We start from the raw sequence: 13,729 nt of genomic DNA, 5'->3' as shown, positions 1-13,729 counted from the left end.
TCTAAGAACCCTTAAATCTCTAATATTCTACAAAAATAAAACAATCACAAAAATTTTATGCTTTCTAGAAATTGAGTCGAGAACTACTTAAAATAATGGGCTTAATGTGCAAAGCTGTTAAAAATTTATAGTGAAATAATAAGGCTCTAAAATTTATTTGAAGGAAATGTTTTATAGTATATATATTTTTTTCTAATGGCGGGCACTTGATGGTTGTCCCATTGGCCACAGAAATGCCAGAACTGCTACTCTCTTCTCGTTACCCAGTGAGCACCTGTAGCGAAGCCACAGCGGTGGAGCAGCGTCGCCCACGTCACACAACCCGTTTATAAAGCGGGTCACATTCACAACACAGAGAGAGAAAGAAAAATCCATGCCCTGAGCAGGATTCGAACCCGTGGCCAATGACCCTGTAGTCAGGCACGCTAACCACTCGGCCACCTGGTCGGCATATATATGTTGTTGTTGTTGTTGTTGTTAATTTACGTCGCACTAGAGCTGTACAATGGGCTATTGGCGACGGTCTGGGAAACATCCCGGAGGATGATCCGAAGACATGCCATCACAATTTCGATCTTCTGCAGATGGGATGGCACCCCCGCTTCGGTAACTCGACGACCTGCACGCTTAGTCGAGCACTTTACGGTAGAACAGTTTAACGAGGACCAATACCGCACACCCTCGGTCCCTACGCAGACTGATCCAAGTGGTCACCAACCCGCACACTGACCGCAGCCAGTGATGCTTGACTTCGGTGATCTGCTGGGAACCGTGTCTTAACGATCAGTCCACGGTGTATCCACACCGTTATTTTTTAGTTATTTACAGTCAAAGCAGCATGATTAACGAGTCCATATTGTGCATAATCTTTTTTATTTAGTAGCGATGGTGAAAGCATACATTTTAGCCCCCTCCCGCTGGAGATGGGGGGAGACCCATGTCCCATCTAAGCAGACGGATTTTATTTAAGCATGATAAGCAACAAAAAGCACACGCAAAAACATTGCTCCTGCATTTTATAGGATGATTAAAAGTTGTGAAGAGGCCAGCCATTATTGCCTTTTTCTGTATTCTTACGCCTCATCAATTTATTTATTACTCATAGCAAATCGTTTAATCTTTCCTTATATGGAAGTGAAAGATCTTAAAATAACTTCTCTCTTGAAGTATAAATCTAATTATTATTCATTGGCATGTTTTTAGCCTTGAAGTCCCAAAATAGAATTTCTACCCTTATCCTTTACCAAATATATTTAATGAAAACGAATGAAGTTTTAATGCTTTTATTAATACAAAAGTATTTAATTTTTGTATTATATATATATATATATATATATATATATATATATATATATATATATATATATATATATATATATATATATATATATATATATATATATATATATATATATATATATATATATATATATATATATATATATATATATATATATTGAAACGCCAGAAAGAAGCATTTTTAGAAATGTACATTTAAATTCCTTATTTTTTCGTTGAACATCATTGATTTTAACTTTTAATTATGCAATAGTAACTTTTTTTTAATGAATATTTTTGATAAAATTAGTGATTATCTTATGCTGTTAAAATTTGGAATATGTTTCATGTAAAGAAAATTGTCAACAAAAAAAATGACCTGCTCAAGAATTTTTTCTAAGTACACGAGAGAAATTTTATAATTATTTCATGTACCATTTATTGTAAATCTTATTTGTCATCAAAAATTTTTTTAAAAAAATTAAATCATTTCTAAACATACAGTATTTGTAGTTACATCTAAATCGAAAGTTACAATAGTTTTTTTTTTATTTCTTTTTCCTTAAATTTTCCATATTACTTCTTCTGAATATTGGTTGATTAAGTATCGTGTTACCTGTGCATAAGAAAAAATTAGGCTTTTGTTTAGATAAAATTAAAAAACTTTTTTCTAAATTATCTTAAGATTCTAAATTTTCTAAATTATCTAAGTTAAATGATTTAGAATAAAGTTTTAAATAAAAACAATGAGAAGCGTGTTGCAATTGCTGTGTTAAAAATGGACATACTGTTGATTTTTAATTTATTTATTTATTTTTCAAAAATAAAAATGCTGTACAAAGAAATTATTCTTAAAAAAAATATATGATATTATGTATATATATATTCCTCACAATGAAATGAACATCCATTCTTTTTTCAATAAAACTTTTGACAAAATTGACTATTAAAAGAAATAATAGATAATGGCTGCCAGGATACTAATAATAACGAAACTGTGGAGAATCGTGATTGTGTGCAGTATGATGAAAGCTCGCCAGAACAAGTCATATTCACACGAACTTTGGCGACGAGGATCGAATATATTTTCATTCCACTTGGAATATAAATTAACGAGACCTGAAAATTATACAAATGAATCAATTATTTAAAAGTATATGAATAAGAAGAAATTAATGAAAATATGATAAAATTTCAAAGATATGAAAAAACTTTAAGATTGGTATATTAATCTCTAAAATCTATGAAACTAGCTTTATTAAATTTTATTATTACGGTGCGCATTATTTCACCGAGATTTAAAACAGTAACATAATAATTAACAAGTCACTATCAGTCAACACATAGAAAAAGACATTAGCAAAAATGTGAAAAATTGTGGCGTAACTACCACTACGATTACTAAACATCAATTCACTTGTATATAAGACATGCTAACTTGATTCAATCTCGAAGTAACTTTTGATAGATGAAGGTTGGCATTGTCAATTATGTCTTTCCCCACATTGGTGACCTGGACGTGATCATATCACGTCTACTTTGATGGATGGTCCACATTGAATAGTTGGCTTGCTAATTGTGACCGCGTCATCGTCCTCCTCACGCTGTTGCTTCTCAGTCTCATTTACACACAACTGGTTTCTGTATACACTAGACTGCTAATAGCAACACAGGAGTGACCACACGCATAACCATGAACTTAATACAGCTCTCGTGGTCAAAGCTGAAAACCCGGTGACCTTAATCCAGCTCTCCCGGGCTTTCACAAATACAGAAACGAGTGGTATCCGTTCATCAAATTTTATCCCAGATAAAATTCGGGAGGGAAAATATTGTGGCTTAACTACCACTACAATTATTAAACATCAATTCACTAGTATATAAGACATGCTAACTTATTAGAATCTCGAGGTATCTTTTGATAGATGAAGGTTGGCATTGTCTAATTGCCTTTTCCCACAAAATCTAAAATAGTTTTGAATGTTTAAACTTACTATAGGAATTAAGTAAAAGACTATTTTAAAAAGGTTCAAAAATGAATTACTAAATTTTTATTTCTATAAAAATGCAAAATCATTATAAATAAATAAGCGAATATCTAGGTATTCAACACGAGTTAAATTATTACTTAATATAACTACCAAACGTCGACTAACAAAATGAAATTAAATAAATAATTAGCGTATAACTGATTTTTTTTAACACTGCTAAAATTATTATACTTAAGAGAATTTAATAAAAAGGAATAATAACTATGCAGAGTTACCAAAAGATAGAGAGTTTAGCATAAGAGAATTATCTAGATTAACTTAAACCTAATATATAGTTTGCGAAGAGGACAAGCTTGATAGATCGAAGACTTGAGTTCAAATATTCCGAGCGTTTATGTTTGAACTTTAAGTGAACCATAATAGTTAGACTGGTGGCACAACCGACGAATCCTGTCTCCAACATACATATTGTAACCATTGCATAGATTCTGCAGTAGAATGCGTAACTTGAACCTGGAAAAAAAAAACGATTTGATTAAAGTATAGTAATAAATTAAGAAAATGAGAAATTATGAAGTAGGAGTAAAAGTTAAGTCATTTTTGCCTGCCATGATATATGGAAGACTCAAGGATGTGTGTTTTAATATATATTTGACTTCTTTTCAACTTTCAAATTTAATGTGGTGCAAATAAGCAGTTTAAATAAATAAACTATATTAAGGACTTTAGATTAATCTAATATATATAATTCTCTTACGTGGCTCTCAAATTTTGGCTGTATTTCTTTTCCGCCGGTGGCAACGTTTGCTTTGCTTTGCTTACGTTACTATTTCTCTTTCACGGCGAATCGACCAATGATTGCCGCTAAAAATGTCGCATGCCAAATCTAGCTGGGTGGCTCAACATATAGCGCTTTTAAAAACGGAAACTGAAATAACCAGAGAGCATCAGCAGCGGCAATCTCATACTATTAAGCTAGGCAGAAGTGAGTAGTCTTAGTCGATAGATCTCTATTTTAGTATTTTGTCGAAAGCGCGCTTTTTTTCACGAATTTATATATCACGAATTTATTTGACGATTTTTGATTTATATCACGAATTATACTATAGCACATTTCTAATAGGTTTAACGAATTACATGTCATTTATTTGAATTCAAATTTATTTTAATGACTTAGTATTTACTAAAAAGATGCAATTTTTTTTAAAAAAAAGTTTTTTTATGAATTTGAATGATTGTTTTGAATTCTTAGAATTTTGTGCATTTGCAATGTACATAAGTTAGTAGCGAGCGAAGCGAGCTTGGTTTGCAAAGCAAACCATATAAGATTGCGTAACAATTTTGGGCGGTAGGTGAGCGTTAGCGAGCAGGGGGCGCAGCCCACCAGTAGTGTTATAATAGTACTATACAATAGTTTACTATACAATATTGTTCATTCGTCATTCGGAATCATGAATAATGAATAATTATGCAAAATCTTCCTAAATAATGAATAAAATACTTTTAAACAAAAAAAGTGTGCAAAATACTGTAATTTATTATACCTGCAATTAACTACTAATAAAAAATCGATAGTAATAAAATACTTGTAATCATGATTACAGTTAGTCACAGTAACAAGCAACAATATTTTCTAATAAAAAGTAGTTATGACCGCTTGTTCATAATAATGTATTAAAAGCTAATTTAGTAATCAATAGGTAATAATAAAACTAGATAAAGAACTTCTGATTAATTTATAATAGGGTATGAATAGTTAATTTAGCCCTATTTCCGATAAACTTATGGAAGTGCTTGAATACCAAGCTCCCCCTCCAATTCACCGTTTAGTTTTATTTATTTATTGCCCCTTGATTTTATTAACTACAATAACATACGGAATTGTCAGTATAACGTGCTTGCCGTATTTAATATTAATAAAATAAAGTGGAATAGCAATTTTTTGTGTCATTTATAATTCTAAAGTTTGATTTGTGATGTCAAGAGAAAAAATTAACGGCGTGGTAGATGTGTAGTCAACTGAGCATTTTTTTCCCCTTTGAAATGTGCAGCAGGTTTACTGAAAGTAGTAGAGTTTATATTTTATAAGGAGGACGATGACAACTTGACCGTTGCCCCCCCCCTCACAAGTTAGCTTTATCTACATAAAGATTTAAAATTGCATGAAGGAATTAAAGTGAAATGATGTTCATTTTTACTTTTCCGTATTGTTAACAGAAATAAGTAAAAATGTCTCTTTAAAACGCCTCTTCCTTTTAATATTTCTCACTCAATTAACAGAAAAAGTTTGCGTCATCCAAAACAAATCGTCCCAATTAGGGAAGGTTAGTAAGTGTTTTAAATCTTTATGGAACGAAATTGGACGAATAGTTCTGAGAAATCGAATTTCACGAGAATTGTATTTTTGAAATTTGATTTCTCAGGAATTATTCGATCTACCTTGTTCAAATAAAACTGCATTCTTAATGATCTAAAAATTTGTATATCTTACAATTTAAATTTTTTTCTATTATTATTAAGTAAAATTACAGAAAATACGAAACAATTATTAAATTTTTTTGGGATGGATTTGTCTTTGGATAAAAGAATTTTATAATTGTGAAAAATAATTTTCAATTCGATTAAAAAGCTATCTCGAGCGAAAAACTCAAAAAGTATTCGAAACTATTAGGCCCATATTTCTCAGATTGAGGCCAATCCTCATATTTTAAAGGTAAGGAATCCGAATCATTAAAAAAAAGGCATGTTTGTTCTGTAAAAGTACGTTTTTGTGTCTGATTTTGTAAATTAAAATATTGCCTGCACTAATATATGCATGTTTTAAATGCTCCCTTTAAACTGTTCATTTTGAGTCCTTGTACAATCAATGGATCAAAAATTATTCTCTGTGTTTCATTTTTTTCCCTTTTTTTTGCACTATCCAATTAAAATAATTAGTAACAAAACTTTAAAACTATAGCTATAAACTTCTCGCCCTACTACCAAATTCCTTTTTACGAAAAATATAATTTACGAGTTTTTATAGTATCCAAAAATTAAATACAAGTTTAAAAATCAAATTTTCTGATAAAATTGTTATGGTAACATGATGAAATTATTGGGTATTGAGTTTATACTTTAACCAAAAGGGATCCGTTGATATGACAATCCGTTTATCGGCAATAAACAAAAATAAAAAAAATTGAAAGAAAGAAACTAAAGCAATCGTGTGAATTAGTGAAGGACGCAAGAAAGCGAAAGAGTCCACTAATAAATAAAGAATATTATAAATACATTGTTTTAAATATGTCTTATCTAACGCTCTGGCTAATTGCTTAATATTATCTGATGATTTAACACTTTGACTAATAAATCTAATATTTTGCTCGAGTGAATAATGAGATAAGTATTAGTTAAAAAAAAAATACACTTTCATTTTCCCATGTTTAATGTAATCTATTTTTTTAAACTGATACATGCAATTTATGAAAAAATATGAATAGCAACAGTGCAATAATAACTCACCATATGTCAACAAAATGATATGAAGCATAAACGACACAACATTCAGAAACATAGAACTAGCTGGAAATGAAACAGAAAAACGATCCCATTAACTCATGCAGTTGAATACCAGTACAATATACTAGTTACCAGATCGACATTCCTTAAACTTCATACTAATTGTTAATCCTGTTATTTCAAGAACCATTTTTAAAAAGTTTTATTTTTTTCAGCGAAAATGCTACCTAACTGAATGGAATCACTCAGAAACAGGTACCGCGTTTTAGGCCAAGTAATAGGATAAACGTTCCAACATGTTTCTATCTATCAGTACATTAACTTGTAAAGAAATAAATAAAAATAATGATAACAAACAAATAAATAATGTAATTTTCTGCTTTCCGAAATTTTTATTTCAATTTAATTGTCCTAATTTACTGCAGTGCTTCTCAAAAGTTCAGGCACGCTTGGAATTCTTCTATCAATTTCAGAATAGTAATACATATTTTTTCTCAGATATTTTACTGTAAATGTATTGAACTGATTTGAGAATATTCAAAGCAAAAGAAAAGCCTCTAAAGCCCCTGTAAGCGCTTTGAAACTAAAAACAAGTCAAATTTTACCAGCGCCGAAATTTTAAACACAAGAGCTAAACGCAGATTAACTCAGATTTTCAATAAATAGTGACAAGTTAGAAAATTATTAAATTTTTGGTTGACATAATGAATCCTTGTGGGATTACTTTTAAGTTTTATTCACAATACCCAGATCAAAGCAGTTCACGCAAGAAAAAAATTTTGGAATTTAGTGGTTAAAATTTCAAAATATATCGATTTATTAAATAATTTGTTCAAAGCGAGATATTAAGCAGAGTTTAAGATCAATGTATAAATTTACAAACCATTTTTAAGATGTGAAAGAAGACCGCGAAAAACGATTCATAGACTAAATAGAATAATTCAAAAGCAGATTCAGTTTCTAACCAAAATCATTCAAAAAATGATATCAAAAATCAAGGAGGCCACATTGTTTCAATAGATCACATTTGTAGACAAACTCATGAAACCGAATGCCGAAAAAGGCGCAAGAAAGTTCGAATTCTTTGTCTTTAACTGCACTATAAACAAGTGAGAATAAATTGAGTCCGCAAATACTTGTAATTCGGCTGCAAATGAATTGATGTATTGTTTGGAGGCAAAAAAAACTGTGTTATTTAGGTGTTTTAGATGGCAATAGTTATTTTTGATAGAACCTAAGAAATAGTCGAAATGATGTACCAGACAACATGGTGCAACGTGGAGGTTTGTATACTTGCTTTTTGGATTATATGGCTAAACCAATTTAGCATTTTTAAGTGATTGTGGAAACTCAACTGACTATAAAAATATACTAGGTAGTCATTTACTATATTTCAGAGATAGATTTAGTGGATCGAAGTGGGTTTTCCAACAAGACAATGCCAGCATACATAAATCTATGGTGAATGAAATTATAGCCAAACCGAAATAAAAATGATGTAACCCTAGAGCAGAACGAATGATATGACATGAACAGCAGGACGTCTTTCGCAATGTGTTAAATAAAGTATATTTTTCAATCAAAAATGTGATGTTCCTTTTAAGAACAAAATGTTCATTTAATTAAACCTTTGGACTATCTAATTAAGATAATCAAGTAATTATCCATAAATTGAAGTCTATGAAACAATGGCTTAAAGCTAAAATTATAACATTTTTAAACTGTTCCCACTGAGTCCTGGTCTAAATTTATAGGAGAGGCTTTGGGTTTTCCATTACGAGCCCTAGGGAAAGCTGTTCTTATCAGTTTTGCAATCGAAAGAATACATTAAAACAATATAGTTGATTATCGACTAAAGAAAATGTGCTAAATCTTGCCCTGTTTGTGAAAAACAGTTCGTTCCATATGATTGAAAACATATTTTATCAAATCAATTATTAAAATTTTGCATTTTATTTTCTCTCGTTAAATATTGTCTCTTGTGTTACTGGTAAAAAAATGTATTCTTATAGTCAATTCGCTATAACTCGAAGTACGATAACTCGAATATTACTATAACTCGATTTTTTTATGAGGTCCCGACCCTTTTATCTTCCATTTCATGTTAATTATTCTCGATTACTCGAATTTTACTCCCTTTAACTCGACTTTTTTTGGATCTTTTAAAGCAAGAAAAAAAAACCTAGGAGCTGATATCTTGCCCTTTCCTTTGCAACACACACACAATGTCTTTCGCACTCTTCATGGAGAAGATAAAGCTGTCCCTCTTGAAGTATGTGAACAATGGTTAAATGAAACGTTACCAAATTTACTTCAAGGATACAGTTAAAATGATGTTTTCAATATTGATGAAATAGGTTTATTTTTTAAATGTCTTCCAAATAGGACTATGATGTTTAAGGATGAAAACTGCTCGGGTAAAATGAGCAAGGAACGTTTGACTGTCCTAGTTGGAGGAAATGCGTCTGGGACAGAGAAATTGCCCTTACTTGTTATCGGAAAAAACCGAAATCCCCGATGTTTCGAGAATGTAAAAACGCATCCTTTGGATTACAAGTCTAACAAAAAGTTTTGGATGGCATCAGTTTTATTTGAAGACTATGTAACAAAATTGGATCGGAAATTCTTCGCTAAAAAAAAGAAAATTTGAAGGCAGTAAACTTGCAGTTTCTCCCGTCAAACACAACAGCAAAGTTGCAACCGATTGACCAGGGTATCATAAAGTGCTTCAAACAGTCTTATCGTAAATGGCTTGTCAGAAAAATGATTAATAAGCATTAATTAAATAATCCGACAATATTTTGAAAGTTCAAAACCGAAACTAACGGTAAGTCGAACTTCCGATATGTCGAAGTTTTTCGTCAGTCCTATGAGATTCGAGTTATCGCGAATTCACCGTATTTAAAAATTTTCGGCTTTAATTTCTTATCTACTAATTTCGTTTTCAGTGGTATTTTTTTCCATCAATTTATAACACATTAAATGAAATTATTTGAAAAAAATATACATTATTTTTGAATTTGTAAAAACATTTTATGTGTACCTAAACTTTTGTTTCAGACTATCATCATTCGAATAGCGGCATTTATGAAACATAGCCGGTATTCATATGAAGCAGATTCGTTTTTCATGCTTAATACAACTCGAATATCATGATAACAGTAAGAGAAATACCTTCATAATCGGCTTCGGATATCGCAAATGGAACATAAGTCCAAAAATTTGACTTCAATTTCTTCAAATCCAATTTCTGTACTGTAGATAAGACATCTGAAATGAAATTAATGAATCAAATATCAAACTAGAAATTAGGAAATAGTGCATGTGAAAATATTGAATAGGTCCTTTTTTACTTGTCAATTTAAAAATTTTAATAGCTTTAGAAATGGCTTCTTTAACTTCAAAAACTGGGGTGAAAAAAGTTTCCACTGTAGTTTCCGAATCTATAAAGTTTTTTTTCGCTGACAAGTACATCTTCCCGCTTAAGTTTCTTGGGATTATTCTTTTCATAACCTTTTTTTTTTTTAATTAACGTAATATTATTTAGAACTGTGCGGAAATTTCAGAGTTTGATAGCAGAAATTAAGTTATATTTTCTAAACACTCATATTTTTAGATTTAAAAACATATCGTGACCTGCTTTAAATTTGCAAAGTGATTCAATAAACCATACCAAAAATTAAACGACAGATCGAGCGAATAAAAAGAATTTAAAAAAATCTCATAAGAACATTAAGTCTCAAATGCTATCCGGTATGGCTGCAAATGACTTGAACAAGATTATTCCTTATCATACTATTCTTACTATATTTCAACGCATGTTGCACACTTAGGATAAATACTATAATGAAAGATGCTTAATGTTATGGCCACATCAGATGCCATACTGGAATACTTATGGAATATTTTTTACAGTTTGGTGAAAACTTTTAGTATTTACCATGACAGTAAACGTGTAACACGTGAGGAAATATTCTAAAAATATAACTACAAAGAATAATTTTTATACGTTGTTTTTAAAAAAAATTTCTGTTTTTAATGGTAAACGAATATTCTGTCAGAACTCCTGATATTCCGATTTATTCGATAAATGTAATAATATGTATAACTTACGACTCCTTTAAGTGTTTAACAGTAACAAATATTTTTATATGTTTGCTCGGTCGTTTTAGTTTGGATCGTCTAGTAGAGCATTCATTTATTCTACCAAATTTTTAAACAAGCCTGTTTTTAAGAGCAAACGATATTTTTTAAGAGTTCCTTGTACTCAGACGCATTCTTCAGTCTTTATACGAATATCTTGTGTTTAATCGTAAAAGATATTTTTATATAAAAATATCTTTTGCTACTAAAAACAGGCTTATTTAAAAACTTGGCAGAATAAACTACTGCTTTATTGGATGATCAAAAATAAAACGACTGTGAAAACATGTCAAAATATCCAGCAATGGAAAGTATAATGCTTTGTGCTGTGTAGGCTAAAGCAAAAAACAACGTGAATAAAGTACGAATGAAAATATACATAAATTGACATACTATAGTTTCTGTTCTATTAACAAGAACTTTCCACGGAGTCTAAACGTCGCGAAATATATTAATATTTTTATTTTATGTCTAGACATTTAAGAAAGTTTTTTAATAGAAATAAAACTATAGTATGTCAATTTATGCATTTTTATTTGAGCTTTATTCTCGTTGTTTTTTGCTTTAGCCTACACAGCACAAAGCATTATCCTTTCCATTGCTGGATATTTTGACATGTTTTCTCTGTCGTTTTATTTTTGATCATCCAATAAAGCAGTAGTTTATTCTGCCAAGTTTTTAAATAAGCCTGTTTTTAGTAGCAAAAGATATTTTTTAAGAATTCCTGGAGTTCCAATTTATTCGAAAGTCTTTGCATAACATGTATAAGTTGCAGCGCCCTTTAGAAACTTCATATAGTATTTGCGACCTATGAGTTCCTATGTGATGATTTATTTATTTATTTTTATATACCTGCTCTGTCATTTCTATTTTGAATCATCTTATAGATCAATACTTTATTCCGAATTAGTTCAGATCAATAATTTAGTTAGTAATAATAGTTTTATAGATCAAAAAAATATTTTGAAACTTTTTTCCGATGTTTCGATGCATTCCAAATTGCCCAACTTTGGTGATGTCACCAAACATTTCTTCCATTAAATATGATTTAAATTGTATAAACTTACCGTCAGAAGGTATCGTCTCGTGTAGCCTATTTAGGGAGAGCCTTATTTCCTCCACACCTCCGAAGGTAACGTTTGATTTCTTTCTAGTTTCGGCTGGACACGATTCATCTTCTGGAGCAGTTTGCGTTGCAACGCTCTCTCTATCTGGAACACTTTCCATTCACTGCTTAACAAAAATGATTATAATAGGACAAGTAATGACTTGAACACGCATAAGACATTATATAATGGGTCACATATTATGCAGGCTATTATTCCGTTTGAACCGCAGATCATTTTACATAGACTTTTAAACAAAAATTATTATATTGGGACGACAAGTAATAACTTAACACTTATAAGAGATTATAGATTAGAGGATTATATAGGATCTAATATAAGGCCATAGATCACTTTCCATATACCGTTAAACAAAAATCATTGCAATATGATAACAAAAAAAATAACTTGGGCATATATAGGACATAATATAGGGCATATATGATATGGGCAATTACATAGGGTCACATATTACTTCAGATGTACTGTTAAAAAATTATTGTAATGGGACGACAAGAAATAACTTGGAAACATAATGCAAAATTTTAATGCTTATCAAAATATCACAACCAAACTTTTTGAAATGAACATAAAAACATTACTTCCTGGGAATTTCTGTTACTCCAATTGCCTTCTTTTAGCTTTGTGACTCCTTTTGGCTTTAATATAGAGCTGTAAATGTGTTATTAAATTTTCTCGCTTTTTAATAATTATCAATGAAAATCTAGCCGAAATATATTAAACAATAATTAATTTTAATATTATATTAACAATTAAGTTTCCGCTATTTCTTTTTTTTTTTAATTTTTTAGAAGTTTAAAAAGCATTCAATTTTCTTTGCCATATCCATTGTCGTTTGGCTCGAATTTTGACACAAAAGTTTATTTATTCATTTTTCATCGAACTCAACTGAGCGACTAGAACGAGAAACGCGTTTGAGATTTTAATTTCCATTTTTAAACTTGAAATTACCACTTATGATCGGTTTTCTCAGCTATGGCATCCTTTCCATACGCAGCACAAATGTCACGAGCAGCTTTTGCGGCCTCAGAATCATAACCAAGAGCAAGAATAAGGAAAATGCTCATTTTTCTTAATTTGAAATTCCAATTTAATACCTGAAAATTGACATAAATGAGCTCGAAAACATAGATTCCGGTAAAACAAAACAGTAAGAACTTAATTGCTAACCAAATAGTATTCTCTTTACAATTATAAGAAGAGTTATAACACTTAGTGTATGGTTCTTATATGTGTTCATTCTTTTCACCATATTAATTAGCATATTTTAAGCAAATGAACTGTGTTTACCTTTTAACCATGTAGTCTATGCAACTAGAATCCTGATAAAACAACGTTATTCAGTATTTCTGATTTTAAAAAAAAAAAATTTATATATCGCTCTAAAAGTATCTCCTTTTTTTTCCAAGAAAAAATAAAAGAGAATAGATTTTTTTTCTTCCTTTTTTTGTTACAGAGGATACCTCATGACTCATTGGAAAGTCATCAATATAAAGGTATCTCAAAGAATTCATATTGTGTTTCAATATATTTTTTTGTTGATGCTCCTCAACAAAAATAAACTTTTTAATTGTTTTTGTTGTTTTTTTTGGCAAATCTGTTCATTCGTTAGAATATTTGGAAAGCTGCGTGTACCATTCGTCTGGCTTTATAATATTTAAATAAAAGTATGAGTTCATGGCAGAGGTC

The 13,729-nt window shown here is 30.3% G+C and overlaps 1 protein-coding gene across 1 annotated transcript; it reads right to left on the bottom strand.

Moving 5' to 3' along the window:
- Nucleotides 1-2,087: 2,087 nt before the first annotated feature.
- Nucleotides 2,088-13,401, bottom strand: LOC107449727 (uncharacterized). The gene is made up of 6 exons (XM_016065355.4): nucleotides 13,331-13,401; nucleotides 11,981-12,143; nucleotides 9,945-10,040; nucleotides 6,774-6,833; nucleotides 3,594-3,782; nucleotides 2,088-2,397 (listed from the first exon to the last, which is right to left on the bottom strand). The coding sequence occupies exons 2-6, from the start codon at nucleotides 12,138-12,140 to the stop codon at nucleotides 2,225-2,227; spliced, it is 678 nt and encodes a 225-aa protein (XP_015920841.3). The 5' UTR covers nucleotides 12,141-12,143; nucleotides 13,331-13,401; the 3' UTR covers nucleotides 2,088-2,224.
- Nucleotides 13,402-13,729: the final 328 nt, after the last annotated feature.

This window comes from Parasteatoda tepidariorum, chromosome 3 (genome assembly GCF_982258835.1).
Source record: "Parasteatoda tepidariorum strain Cologne lab strain chromosome 3, Ptep-v5.0, whole genome shotgun sequence".
NCBI lineage: Eukaryota > Metazoa > Arthropoda > Arachnida > Araneae > Theridiidae > Parasteatoda > Parasteatoda tepidariorum.
The sequence above is the reverse complement of the archived record's forward strand: the minus strand, read 5'-3'. Positions and strand labels throughout refer to the sequence as shown.